General features: G+C 36.0%; 1 protein-coding gene across 1 annotated transcript in view; it reads left to right on the plus strand.

Moving 5' to 3' along the window:
- Positions 1 to 14474: 14474 nt before the first annotated feature.
- LOC140143882 (ATP-binding cassette sub-family C member 5-like) overlaps positions 14475 to 15298 on the plus strand; it is a 44785-nt gene continuing 43961 nt past the window's right edge. Inside the window, exon 1 of the mRNA XM_072165708.1 lies at positions 14475 to 14617. Coding sequence (XP_072021809.1) covers positions 14604 to 14617 — 14 coding nt within the window. The 5' untranslated portion in view covers positions 14475 to 14603. The remainder of the gene's footprint in view (positions 14618 to 15298) is intronic.

The raw sequence follows: 15298 nt of genomic DNA on the forward strand, positions 1-15298 counted from the left end.
CTCGAGATAGGCACAAAAATTCACTCCAAAAACAGTGCACTGAGCACTTTAAACGCTTTTTCCTAAGGCATTGTTGCCTTCACTTTGTAAACTTTATTAAAATACTGAACATATATAATGTTTAGAGAAAATTTGATAAAAGCCATAATTAGGAATTTGATGTTTATGAAGTGATGTTTAGCTTTCGAATATGTTCATAAAGTGCAGGGAAGAAGAATGTGTTCATTGAGTGTTGTAATGTGCACATTCTTTTAGTCTGGGCTTAGGCCACGATTGAAGACCTGAGCGCAAGAAGACCGTAAGTCCACTTGGCCCCTCAACATGTATACACTTAAGTTACGTATAGTTTCTTAGGGTTTTATAATGTTTAATACATGTTCCAGGGTGAAAACATAATCTCAGATTTATTTTGGACCCTGAACATGTATAAAACATTACCAAACTATACGAAACTATACGCAAATTAAGTATATATACATATTGAGGGCCCAAATGGACTTACGGTCTTCTTGCGCTCAGGTCTTCAATTATGTTCTCATTTTGATTAATTAAAGCCTTAATGTACGATTTCGTTCAAATGTTAAATTTGTTTTTATATACTCAAAATGCTGAAATAATGCTAGTAATAGTTATCGGGAAGCGGGGTTTCTGTACATTTTGAGCTGAAATAATAAGGTAAAGTACAAGAAAGCCTGCTTGTTATTTTGGCCCTTTAACACACAGTTCTAGGACATAATGTCATAATTCCTTGAATTATGACATTATGTCGAATTTTGCTCTGTTAACCTACAAACACAACAAATTTGGCTGATTCCATTTAGGTGCAAGTTGGGACATGTGTAAACATTACAAATCAAAAAATCAGGTAAAAAAATTAACCAATTTCATATTATAAGATAGTACATTATGGCTTTAATTTGCGAGCGCGTGTGCCCCTTTAAAGTGTAATGCGGGAGCTCTGTGCACAGCTTTGTCTGTTTTGCTTTGGAAAGCGTTCATATTAAAGTTCAATCAGTTCAGTGTGTGCAGAGTTGAAAAGATTCACTTTAAAGTCATAATGTACGATCTTATAATATGAATTTGGTTAATTTTTTTCAAACCTGATTTTTGGCATATTTGTAATGTTTACACATGTCACAACTTGCACCTAAATGGAATCAACCAAATTTCTTGTGTTTGTAGGTATAACAGAGCAAAGTTCGACATAAAGTCATAATTCAAAGAATTATGACTTTATGTCCTCCCATAGAACTGCGTGTTAAACGGCCAAAATAACAAGCAGTGTTTCTTTCACTTTACCTCGTTATTTCAGCTAAAAATTAACAGAAACCATTCCCGATAATTATTACTAGTATTATTTCAGCATTTTGAGTACATAATGACAAATTTAAAATTTGAAGGAAATCGTACATTAAGCCTTTAATGGTTGATATGCAGATACCAATTGGAACCAGCCTTTTTGGGTAAATGTATTTCCTTCCCTTCATTTTTCACTTTAAAGGTAGGCCTATACGATGTATTGTTGGTCGAAGCTGGAAAAAAAATAGTTCACAGCATCTTGCTATGATAGTGAGCTTTATCAAAAATTGCATTGCTCAATTCATAGCGAGCAAGTAGAAGAATTCAAATATCACAGATATACTTTTGTAGGTCCTGTGGTTCTTGAGTTATGTTGTAAAGAGGGCTGAAACAACAACACTTTTGTAAAACGTACATAACTCATTAACAACAATAAATTAAGCAAGTTTTCAAAGTATATGATTTGTACAATGAACTTTTGCAAAACACCAAAGTGTTATTTTTAATAATATATTGATTCAGATAATGAAAATCGATTTTATTTCTTGCTTTTCGACCAACAATACCTCGTATAACCTTAAGGGATCGGATAACAACGTTTGCACAGCATTTTTCGTGACACAATCGGTATTTGTTAGCCATGTAGAAGCATTTTTACTTTATCGTTATGGAATATCTAGACCCAGTAAAATTCACACACACGAAGTAAATTTACAATTACTTGCACAATACAACACTGATATACAGGGTGAGTCAAAAAAAGTGCAATAGAGCAAAGAATCGATATTTATGTAAGAACCACTTTGAACTTTCCAATTATTGAAAGTTTCTATAAATGCCACACTCAATAGTCACCTGTTGTTAAAAACTGAAGTCAATCACATCTACCGTTTAATTTTTATGAGTCCTTTTGCTACGATACCCAATTTCATTATTTGTCCACGAGGTACCATGTATTTTGAATGAGTGCACACAGTGCACGATAAAGGCACCAGCTCTGAAACTGACTTTAACTTAAATAAGGTTGATTTTTGCGTTATTTTAATTTATTTTTTCTGTTCAAACTAACTTTTTAACATTACTTTAAGTCCTTCATACCTCACTCGACTCCAACTCCAGTTTTTTTAATCCCGGTATGTCCAACTTACTGGATATTTTATAATTCACTCCACGTCAATTTGCGCGCATTTCATTTCGACATTTGAAGAAATCCGCCTGCAAATGTGTCTGTTTTTGATAGAGAATAAACATCTTTAAAGTAAAGGTAAAATGAAAATAACAAAAAATAATGTTTCTTTTCCTTAAACAAGACCACGGACAATAACAATTTGGGTGCTTCATTTTATTTCAATGCCAATGAGGTTAAGAAAATAGCAGTTGTTCCAAATCTACCTTACACAAAGTGGACTGACTTTCAAATTTTAGATGTTTCTTGGATAAACATTAAAATTGGGTATCGCTATAAAATGTGTCATAAAAACAAAACGGTAAATGCTAATTCCTTGCTTTTTTCACACAAGGTCACTAATGGATATATCATTTATAAAATGTTTTAAATCCTATCAGGTTCAAATGGGTTCTTAAATAAAAATGGATTCTTTTCTCTATTGCACTTTTTTTTACTCACCCTGTACTTTTCATGCCATGCACCTGTTGAAACGAATAGCGAACACTAAACATTGTCGAAATCTCTCTGCTAAAAATATCTTACACTTCCCATAATGCATTTCTTCCATTAAAGGCCCATTCAGTGATTTGCTCATCCGGACGATCATAAAAATCATCAAAATTCAGATTTTGGCACCTTTGTCATTGTCATATGTGCTAACATAGGCTGCGAGTGGTTCAGCCGAAAGCCATGTATGTAACACTGCAAAATAAGACATTTTACACTGACAGTATCTACATGTAAAAGCTACGTGTATTTGAATGGTACCTCAACATCATCAGTACTGCTGTTTTTTTCGTTTTTTGCCAAATTTGTCATTTCAAAAATACCAAATGACAATTTCAATGACTTATCCTTCACTTTTAAGCAATTTATAAACAATTTTAATTTGATTACACGTGCGCTGGAATCACTGAGTGGGTCTTTAAGTTCTGTACTGATTTGCTATGTTGTGCCACATGGGTCGATAGTGAGCGAAATATAACTTTGTGAACAGAGCGTATCTTCTTATTACTTTATTAACATATAAAACCCAGGACATGGCCAACATGCAAGTGCAAAACAACAGCATGGACCAATGCAGGGTAAACAAAGCAAAAAGAAACAACTACATTTGAGAAATGCATAAAAAACCGGGATAAAAAAGTAATTTAAAAGAGCCAACAAACAATATTAACAATTTGAGGTATTTGAGGTCATCCCACAAGGGCTCTTTGTTACAATTCCAAATACTATATATAATGAACCCAACAAAGTTAATTTAAAAATGTCTTTGGTGAACTTTTTTGGTGAACTTTGGAAAGTTTGAAAATAGAACGCACACGAAAAACGTTATCTTTACTGACAGGCTGCAGGCCACGCCCTGGTAAGAACAAAAGAAGACCGGCATATTTGTTTTGCTTACGAGCATGCTTTTCTAAATAAATTGTTTAATAACAGTTGAAAGCGCTGTTAAGGGTAGGCTACAATTGCTCGAAGCAGCCAAAATCTATTTTCATTATCGATATCAATATATCATTAAAAATAACGCTCTGATGTTTGGCAAAACGCTTTGATGTTTTGCAAAACTTCATTCTACAAATCATATCCGTTGAAAACTTGTTGTCAATTAGTTATGCACGTTTTACAAAAGTGTTGTTGTTTCAGCCCTCTTTACAACATAACTAAGAAGCACATGACCTACAAAAGTATATCTGTGATATTTGAATTATTCTACACACTCTCTATGAAATGATCAATGCAATTTTTGCCAAAGCTCTACCAAATCGCAACAATTTAAAATAAACACTGCACGAAAAGTAACGCTGCTGTTATAAATACTCCAATGGCGTCAGAACTAATAAATGTGTCCACAATATTTCAACATAGAAAGAAGGATAATTTATTTGCGCGCATTTTGATACCATATTTGTCCAATATCGTTCAATATTAAAGGAGGATTTCGTGATCCTAGCATCCTCTTTTTATGACATTTTCAGTAGATATCCACGAAAAAGCTTATTTCCAAAATTTCAGTTGATTCCGATTTTGCGTTTGCGAGTTATGCATGATTATGTGTATTACACTGCTCCATAGACAATGTGTTGTAATTTCGTTCTGGTGCACCAGAACGAAATTCAAATTTGGCGATATTTTTGCTAAACGAATTAATCTGCAAGAAATATTTGGTACATAAACATTATGTAGCCAGAGGTATCCAGTGGTGTAAAAATCTCAACTTTTTTTTTGGAAAAGTGTGGGGTTGAGGCTGTGGATCACGAAATGCCCCTTTAACATTACAGCAGTGTTTTTAAAGAAAAATGCCCGAATTTAAAAGTTGCAGCTATGTGTATTGATTTGAAGTCAGTGCGAAGAGAATGGAGGGTTTTACGTACCACAATATTTGCGTAATAACCATTGATCGCTGTAATCTGCAACTTAAAAATTCTTTATATAAATTATAAGAATTACTGTAATACTGTGTTGTTAAGGGTACTGGAATGAGCGTTTAGATGAGGGTGCAGTACCCCCTTAATCACTCAAAAATCACTGAAATCATTACTTCTTGTTCAATTACTAATATTAGTATCAGATACTAAGCGTTTCCCTATTGCATAATACAACAAATCAATATTGTGACTAAATCGGTTCAAGGTAAATGAAGACCTGAGCGCAAGAAGACCGTAAGCCCACTTGGCCCCTCAACATGTATACACTACGTATAGTTTTTTAGGGTTTTATAACGTTTAATACATGTTCCAGGGTGAAAACATCATGAAATGTTGTGAAAGATTTGTTTTGGCCCCTGAACACGTATAAAACATTACCAAACAACTATACGAAACTATACGCAACTGCAGTGTATACAGTCATGTTGAGGGGCTAAGTGGACTTACGGTCTTCTTGCACTCAAGTCTTCAAATACCGTAAACGTTCGCCTAATGGCGCTATGGAGTTTATAGAAATGAGAGAGCGCCCTCCCTGTAAAAGCCCAGTATCATCACTAAAAATTAAGGGCGCGTGTAGTTAAAGCGTGAAACCTATCGACACATTCAAGTATGACCAAGGTCAAACAACGATATTCATGATAATGTGGTAATCATTCAGCTATTACGTAGTGGCCCAGTTAGCAGAGCATCAGACGAGGATAGAGGGAACTTTAGGGTCTCCCATGCAGAAATTTCCACAAATTTGCTTTAGAATGTCTGTCAATGTTTGTTTTTTTCTGATTTGGGGAAATAGTATCTCTTTTTGTTTAAAATCTGTTAATTTTTATTTGTTTAGGTACTTTTTTCTCTATTCAGTTGATTTTATCTTTATCGTTTTTATTTATTTATTTATTTATTTTATTTGTTTGTGTCTTTTTTTTCACGATTCTTTGTTTCTCTGTTGGTTTGATCTCTTTTCATTTCATTTTACTTTGTTTCTCTTGTATTTAACCATTAATATGGAGAGTAACTACTATGGTATAATGGGTTCTTCCCTGAAATTATATAAAAGCAATATTAATTATTATTATTATTATTGTTAAGTTCGTCGGTTTTTATCAAATAGTATAAAACCCATAAAACCGACTTCTCTATACATGTTTGCACCCAGATTCTTTTGTCGCGAACGACAAGTTTTTCAATTCGCTCGAGTGTCTTTGACTATGCTGCAGTGGTTATGAAAGGATTCAAAAGATAACCTCTGCCCTAATAATCCCAAGCTTTTGTCTGAAACTGCTTCAATAGGATGTTTCATTATATTTCAGTCTTCGGTTACGTGTAAAGCGATTATCATTATATGGACAATATCACGCATTTCTGAATCTGGATCATAATGATCGCTATACAAAAATTGCTTGACTCCGATACCACGGAGTAACGCATCCTTGGTAACGCAACCACTTCGTGGTCTGATGGATATGCTCTGTTGTCTGAGTTCGATCCTTTTAATAAAATGAAAAAGAAAAAAAACAAAAAACAAAACAAACAGCTGACCTATTATAATGAATAAATCAATAAAGTAAATAATACACTTTGTATAGTTACACAATTTGAAACATTGAGGACGTATATTTTTGCAAAGGATTGATCTTATCCGCGCATAGTTGATAGGTACCAGGTGTAGCAAATTTGGTCCCACCGCGGTTTTTGTTGCCGTTTGGAATTATGTTTCGTAGTGACTATTTATCGAAAAAATGATTTTAAAAAAACCCAACAACAATCAAAACGAATCATAATATTCATTCCAAAAATGGGGACATAAACATTTATTGACGCTTCTTCACATAAAATAGGGTCAGTGATCAAGATTTGAACCAGTACCCTGAATAAATCAAGGCGCACGCTCTGCCGACTGAGCTAACGGGTCAGACAGAAACACAGTGTAATTTTGAACAGAAGAATATTCACACACTATGAAAAAAATACAATGACAGATTTACCAAAATGAGTTTGGTATGAATCGATCTGCAAATTAAGGACAATGACATTTTGAGAAAGAATACCTGACCCTCCCCCCAAAAAAAAATTCACCAAAACATTTACCACTCTAGTAATTATTAACCTAGAGCGTTTTATAGTGAGCCAGATTATACGTTATTCGGCGTATAGAGGTTATCCGTGTTCTATAAGCTGCATATCCTATCAACGACTGCTATACCTTGTTTAGGACTTTCAAAAGAAGTACCTGCATGTGCAACCATGACTGTTTCAAAATAGCCCGCCAAGAGTCATGCAGGTTGCTCCGAGGTCATGCATTGAATTGGTTTGAATAAAGAATACTACGGGAATCAGCGCCTTTTGTTAGAAGTCACACATGAGTAAAGTGGATAACCTCTATTAGCGTGTAAGTATACTGCAAAATCAACAGAGGTTATCCGTGTTCTATAAGCTGCATATCCTATCAGCGACCGATATACCTTGTTTTAGGACTTTCAAAAGAAGTACCTGCATATGCAACCATCATTGTTTCAAAATAGCCCGCCAAAGTCATGCAGGTAACTCCGAGGTCGTGTATTGAATTGGTTTGAATAAGGTATACTACGGGAACAGTCGTTAGAAGTCACACATGAGTAAAGTGGATAACCTCTATTGTTATTGCAGTATAATCTTTCCGCATACAGCCACTATAATCACACTCCTTGTAACCTAACTGTTTGATCACGTCACGAAAGTTTGCTTCTGAATCATTATGTCGAGGTTGCAGACTCTAACAACACGTATCCTTAATGCTGTTGGGATTTTGCAAGGATGGCGCTCTCTCATTTCTATAAAGTCTATAGCGCCATTAGGCGAACGTTTACGGTACATTAGAGTGATTCAAACACGTGGTCTTTTGCATCATGAGGTTTTTGCTCGTTGTAGAAGGTCTAGTGTCTATTTTGGAAATGATACAGATCACCAGTTTCACTTTGACCTTGGATCTGAACTTGAAACATAACAAAACCTTTTGTACTGTGTTTATGTGTGTGTGTGTGGTATTCTTTGGAGCGAAAAAATGAATTACATTTTGCTATGCTATACATTACACGTGTATTTATATATATTCCGACAAGTTATTGTGTGTCATAAGGCAGGTAAGATTTTCATTAATTTATCTTTGATCTCCAAAATGGGTGATCATTTAGCCATTATAACAAAGGCCAATATGAATTATTGAATTGTTTAGAAACAGTTATTTATTACACTGCCCCTATTTACATCATAGCAGTCAGATGTATGGGTATCGTACATCTTTGCATAGTTATTTTCTGTATTATTGTAATTGCAATAGCCAGGTGGCATGTTCAGAAATTGTATTGGTTGTAAACACTGTCGTGAGCAGGGGGGTGGGGAGCTGATGATCTACATGCTGTTCCTAAACTATATCTAAATGCATCAGACCCTATGAAAATTAAACGTTTTCAAGAAAAGGGGCAATAAAGTGTTGACATTTTTACCTGAAAGGGACCATGCAGAAGGCGCTATTAAGCCGTCCCTTTTGAATTGGTTGAATAGCATAATTATAAATATTTTAAGCACGGAATTTTAATTAGCACTGCACGGATTTTAAATCTCACTGCACGAACGGGCCAGGAGACACGTTAAAATAGCCCCTGGGCGTATCCCCATGGGCAAAGCGTCTTGCTTTGTCAAACTGACATATGGGTGCTTAGTGGTGTCTGATCTCTTCTCTTGGTTGGCTAGCATGTGCCTGTACTTTTTCTGAGAAGCAAATTACTTTTTAGCAGCAAATGCTAGAAGCATAGTTTTAGCTTTATTAGTATAGCTCACCAGCGGGAGGGGATGTTTTTTTACTGCCGGCTGGTGAAAACACAAGACAATTTCAATCTGTGGTCTTTGTGTATGCTTAACAAATTAACTAATCACAGCACATATTGTCAGAACTTACATAGTACACAACAGCTTTACTTCGTACTGCTAAAGCGAACTTTGATTTTCAACATGCTACACGTTGTCTCAATTGTTACACCTGTACTTTTTTATTCAGTATTGCAGCAAGTATGATACTCACTTTGAAGTACAATGCAGTCTTTGAACACTAAACATGTCTCTTACTTCCATGATAATAATTTATAGTGAGTCTCATCTCAAGTTGAGAGTAACGCCATATTGGATTCGTAGTGGATTCGTAATATGTGCTATTTCCGCAGTATGATTAGTTTGATGGGGACACACCATCGGTCCGAAACACCGTCAATCCGAACCTCCGTCAGTCCGAAAACCCATCACCCTTAACCTAACCCTTACCCTAACCCTAACGGGCTTTCGGACTGACGGGGGTTCGGATTGACGGTAACCCTAACGGGTTTTCGGACCGACGGGGGGTCGGATTGACGGTAACCCTATCGGGTTTTCGGACTGACGGGGTTCGATTGACGGTAACCCTAACGGGTTTTCGGACTGACGGGGTTCGATTGACGGTAACCCTAACGGGTTTTCGGACTGACGGGGTTCGATTGACGGTAACCCTAACGGGTTTTCGGACTGACGGGGTTCGGATTGACGGTAACCCTAACGGGTTTTCGGACTGACAGGGTTCGGATTGACGGTGTTTCGGACTGACGGGGAGACCCCAGTTTTATAACATTGAACTGTGCATTACTATTTTCCAGTGTAAACGATGAATTCAGCCAAGCCAATGCGTTTAAAGGGTAACGCCAATCATGACAATGATTATAGGAAAGGTAACCATGGAAACAGTAGAAGAGATTCATCTGGATCATACCAGGAAACTACACATGCGGTGTACAACCCAACTTAAGAAAGAAAAGAAAAGAAAAACGGATACAAGGTATGTTTTTATATAGCAGAAACATCTTTAGGTAATTATTGTAACATTCGCTAAGGAGGACACGCTCGAATTGTTTTGAAAATTCTGATTTCAAAAAGTCACGATCGATAACATATTGGCAACAAAGGCGCTGGAATTAAATAGGTATTTTCTTCGCTTTAACCATTTTGGGACATATCTGAGAGAAGATATTTGTGGAAATCCATTTTTAATGAAAATGTTACAAGATTGCTTTGAATTAAACGTAAAAAACAAAGACATAATATATATATATAAAAGAAATTGAAGACCTGAGCACAAGAAGACCGTAAGTCCATTTGGCCCCTGAACATGTATACACTCAAGTTGCGTCTACTTCTTGCGCTCAGGTCTTCAATTTAAGCTTCAATTTGTCAAAGTTGTGACATATATGAGTGGATAAGCTTTGTCGACCGGAATTCATAATATTAGTATTTCTATGTATAAAAGGCGAGTTAGGATGGGCGAGTTACTCTGAGTTAGGTGGACAAGGGTAAAAGACGAGTTAGTACACAAGGGCAAAAGGCGAGTTTTGGGAAGGCGAGTTGATTTTCAAGATGGAGTTGGTGAACAAGGCAAAAAGCAGACAGTCGGACATGAATTGGATGGCATAATGTATGCCTAAATAAATGACCAAATACAACCAATTTACCGACGAAAAAGCAAAAATGAACACTGCACCGACCTATAGATGCCCTAGGCATGAGTGTTATAGCATTTTTTATCTTGAATGGAATGATGTAACAGATTAGTCAGTCAAATAGTAAGTTATACTACAGTTTAATCACTTTTAAAGGGCATATATATTGCTCGGACAACATCATATCATTGGCAAGCTAATGTTATGAGGACAATGAAAATGACTCCTTTTTTAGAGAAAATAAGACGTTTAAAATTGATATTCCGCAAAAACCAACTGTAAGCGGTGTGTTCCGTCGAACGAGATAGATTTGACCTAGAAACAATCTGACGTCATTGAATGAAATGTGCCCGCTTTGAGAGAATGGACTGTAAACACTCTCAATGCACAGAACCTATACTGTTGTTGTTCTCAGAAAAAAACTCTGAATCAAGTATTACAAATTTAATGGTTTTAAACATATGGATAAAATCAGCCGCTTCTTTATTATATATTAGTAAATTGTGATATTACAATTGATATGTATATCAACATCATGAGAAATATTTGGACTACAAGAAATATTTTGAGCTTAGAATTTGAGCCTGATTAATATTGTATTTATTATGCAAATAAATAAAACCATTTTAATGGGTCGGTAGCTAACCTTTTGTTGACCATTGAAGGTTGCGCATCTATACATGAATGAACATGAAAAGAGTTCAAGGCTCATGTGTATATCGTGAACATAGGGGAACGGCGGGTAATCCCACTCTTGATTACGTTGTTTTAATGTGTAGTAATAGGCTTAAATGAAAAGGTGCTCGGAATTACCCCCACTCTCCCCTATAGTGTCTGCTTCATTTACTTAGGTCATTAATCCCGCAGCCTTGAAAATTAATTTCGCTTCGAACGGGGGAACGAGTGTCAAATTGTAATGTAATAATTATTCTCTTTAAATGCAGTTAAACTTGTTTTTGCAATAGATAGGCCCTTTAAATAGCATGACCCAGTGCCTCGTCATCCCGGAGGGGGTTCTTCCTGGTTGAAGGTATACGGGGATGTGCCACGGTTTTGGGGTACCTTTTCAGCAATTTTGGTATATCGATGGGTGGGTTTTCAGTGGAGACCAATGCGCCCAATTGGGCGCATTTGGGAAAAAGTGCCCCTAAAAGCGCCCAATTAGGGCAAATTTGGGTGATTTTGGGGTGTTTTTTGGGAAAAATTGGTATACTGATGGGTGGCAAAAACAGCAAAAAGTAGGTATAGAGAAAGTCAGCATCCGAAAGTCTGCGTGGCACATCTCCGTAAATTTTTTTTCGAAGAACCCCCCGGGCTCGTCATATGTCTAGCTGTGGATCAAATTGAGATTTATCGGAATATGCATCAGTACGACAGCAACTTAGCTCACTTCCGGTAATTTTTACTGTTACGTAACGCAATGTTGAAAATCAGGTGGCAAATACGGTTTTTCAGAAAACATAAAAAATGGAAAACACGAGTCGTTTCTCCCTTCATTTCCATATTGAGCCCATAGATAAGATATGAAACATGCGTATAAGGCAAAGAATAACGTGTAAAAGTTGAATTATTGTGGACAAATGAATGCTTTTGGAGCGCGAAGTAGCCTAAAAAATGAGAGAAAATGCATGTCACGATATCTACAGCTTTGAGGAAACGCCGGTCTAATGCTTTTCTGTTATGATAAACATGAATTAACCAGAGCTTGTATTAAAATTTCAGCGAAAATGAGCGGTGGAATAACCTAGTCGTAGGTTTAAAAGTTGCGTTCTTTGAGCCCTCGTGTCGTAAGCGCACGTTGCAAGTGTCACGATGCTTCACGAAATGGATCCCAGCCGGCGCTGTCTATTATACATGTTATATTGATTAAAATAGCAATTAAAAACGTCTATTGGTATATATTTTATAAATGCAAAATACTCTATTGTGTAACAAAATATTGTAGTCGGCAAAGAAGGTAGTATCATATCATTTAACTGAAGTACAAGCAGTTTTGAAAAGATTGTTGTTGAGTGAGATCCTTGAACATGTTGAACGAGAAATAAGATAGCAAAAGAATACCCTTTGCCCGAACAAGTTGGGATGGCTTAGTGGACAGAGCGAAGGTGTGCAGTGCGGAAGGTTGAGAGGTCGATCGATTCCCATGTTATCTTATCGATGATGTGGAATTTTTCAGTTCGTTTTCATTTTCTTTTTTTTCTTTTTTTGTCTTTAATTATTTAGGCCTAAATGAATGTCAGCTTGAAGGCCCACTTTTTTCATGATTTATTTCTTGTTCATGTTTAAGCCTAATCCTACATTCGAGTTCATATCTTTTTTAAAAAATGCATTTAAGTTCAGTAGCTTTCAATATGAAATAATCAAATAAAGCATGTCAAACTTAAGTAATTTTTAAAAGTTCAAGAATATAATATAGGCCTATCAAATAAGGGAACGTCAACACAGATTTTCACGATTTTTAATTGGACTAGACCCCTCCCCTATCGGCAATATATTTTATGAGCTTTTATGCATACATATCAAATCATGAGATGCACGAATTTCAAACCTAATATTTTGGCATATTTGTAATTTTTACACAATGTCCAACTTACACCTCGGATTACACCTAATTGGAATCAGCCAAGTTCGTTGTCTAGATAGAGCAACTAACTTTGATGTCTTATTAAGACTAATCCCCATAGAACACCACAGTTAAGCGGTCAAGATATTAAGTGTTTTCTTTCATTTTTATCTCGCTACTTCTGCTTCAAATGTAAAGTGAAAACCTTCCTGACAGTTATTTACTAATATTATAAATATTTGTATAATTTTTGGAATAACAAAACTTCAAATTTGCCCGAAATGGTATATTATGGCTTTAATAAAAATATGAAAACTAGGATTTAAAAATATGAGTTAAAATCAAATCAAAAATCAAAGGGAGGTGCTTGCGGGGTTCGAACCAAGATCGAACTTCCAAATACATGTATTTACCACTAAGCCATACCAGCGATATGATTAATTCGGTGACAATAATAGCAATGTTATACCCACTCAGTGGCTAAGCTCGTGATTCTATTTCTGGAATGAATTAACACCGTCCAAATAATGTAACATATGCTGACTTTTAAAATTGTTTGAACGTTGGGAGTATTATTTTCAAGTTAAATAACCAACAATGGACAATTGACAATGAAAGTTTCTTTGCAGGAAAAACATCGGCCGTACAATATATATGGCGTGACAGTAGTCACGCACAAAGATAAACATTTCAACATGTTCAATATGCGACTAGAAATATACCCCAACCAAAAATCACGAAATTTTCAGGCAAGCTAACTTTAGTTATTCTACAACATGACACCCATTTTTTAATTCCGGCGCTTTTTCTTGCTTGATGATATGAACATTTTTGTGTTCGTGACATGCAATTTGTCTCATTTTCCGAGCTACTTTGGACATAGCTTCTTTTTTTCCATTTAATTCAACTTTTACACGTTATTTGTTGCTTTACACAAATGTTTGATATCTTATCTGTGGTCAGGGTACATAAATGGAGCAATATACGACCCGTGTCTTCCATTTCTGGAGCTATTTTGATAAAAAGCGTTTGCCGGCTAAAATTTTAACATTGTGTTACGTAACCCGTGTTCACCAACCCGTATAAATTTTCTGTCGAACAAAAGAGGTCACGAAGTTGCTGTCGTACTGGCATGGGATGAGGAAGAATGGGGTGGGGCAAGGCAAAAGAGTTAATTGATTCATGTGAGGTGTTTTAACAGACTATGGTGATCGTAATTAGGTACGGGTATTGGTCACATACGCATTTCTCGTACATCATATACAGTGAATGTTGTTGTGAGTATCGCAATAAGTTTGTAGGGATGTCGAGACCGGTCTCGGTCTCGGCCCTCCTGGTCTCGAGGTCTCGGTCCGAGACCGGATTCGAGACCAGTAAAATAGCACCATTCTGGTCATTCTGGTCATCTCACACGTTATGGCCAAATATATGTGTTTAATATAATTATTTGGATGCAAGCTGCATTTCACGGCATGAAATCAAAATTTAACTTGTAAATTAAATTTGAATGTCTTTTTTGCAGGCTTCCAATAGACAAAGCGAGCTGGTTTTCAATCCTCACCTTTTCATGGGTTACGCCACTGTTTATCAAGGGATGGAAAGGAACCCTGAAGACTGAGGATCTTACAGTTGCTTCATATAAAGACTCATCCGAGATGAACAGTCACAGGTTTGTAAGAAACAATTTATTTTACTATGAAAGAGATGGATGTTGGCATCATCACTTTTTTAAAGTGACCACATAAAGGAGTATTTCGTGATCATAGCATCCTCTTTTTATGACAATTGCTAGTCGACATCCACGAAAAAAGTTTATTCAAAACATTTCAGTTGATTCCGATTTTGCGTTTGCTAGTTATGCATGATTATAGGTATAGGCTTCATATAGGCAACTATTGTAATTTCATTCTGGTACACCAGAACTTAATTCAAATTTGTTATACGAATTAATCTGCAATAAATATTTTGCAAATAAACATTATTTAGCCAGAGGTTTCCAGTGGTATGAACATCTCAACCTGTCCAGGGGTGTTTTTTTTCCAAAAATGTACAGTTACATTCATATCATAATATTATGCAATATTCATGCCATTAAAGTCATATTATAACATTTGCTGAGGAGAACGCCCTCAAAAAATGTCAAATTCTGGTTTTTACACGATTGTAATGTACTTTAGTAAACAAGATTCTCTGCAAAAAATAAGACTTTATGTGCTGTAGTTTTGTCAAAATCCAAGAAACGCACCAGTGTAATAGACATCAAGAAACGCAATAGGCGTCAAAACGTAATATTTGTACAATCGTGGAAAAGTCTGTCCCCTACTTAGTCTTGGGTTAAAGTTCATGAGTT

Source organism: Amphiura filiformis, unplaced genomic scaffold, assembly GCF_039555335.1.
Source record: "Amphiura filiformis unplaced genomic scaffold, Afil_fr2py scaffold_31, whole genome shotgun sequence".
Classification (NCBI taxonomy): domain Eukaryota; kingdom Metazoa; phylum Echinodermata; class Ophiuroidea; order Amphilepidida; family Amphiuridae; genus Amphiura; species Amphiura filiformis.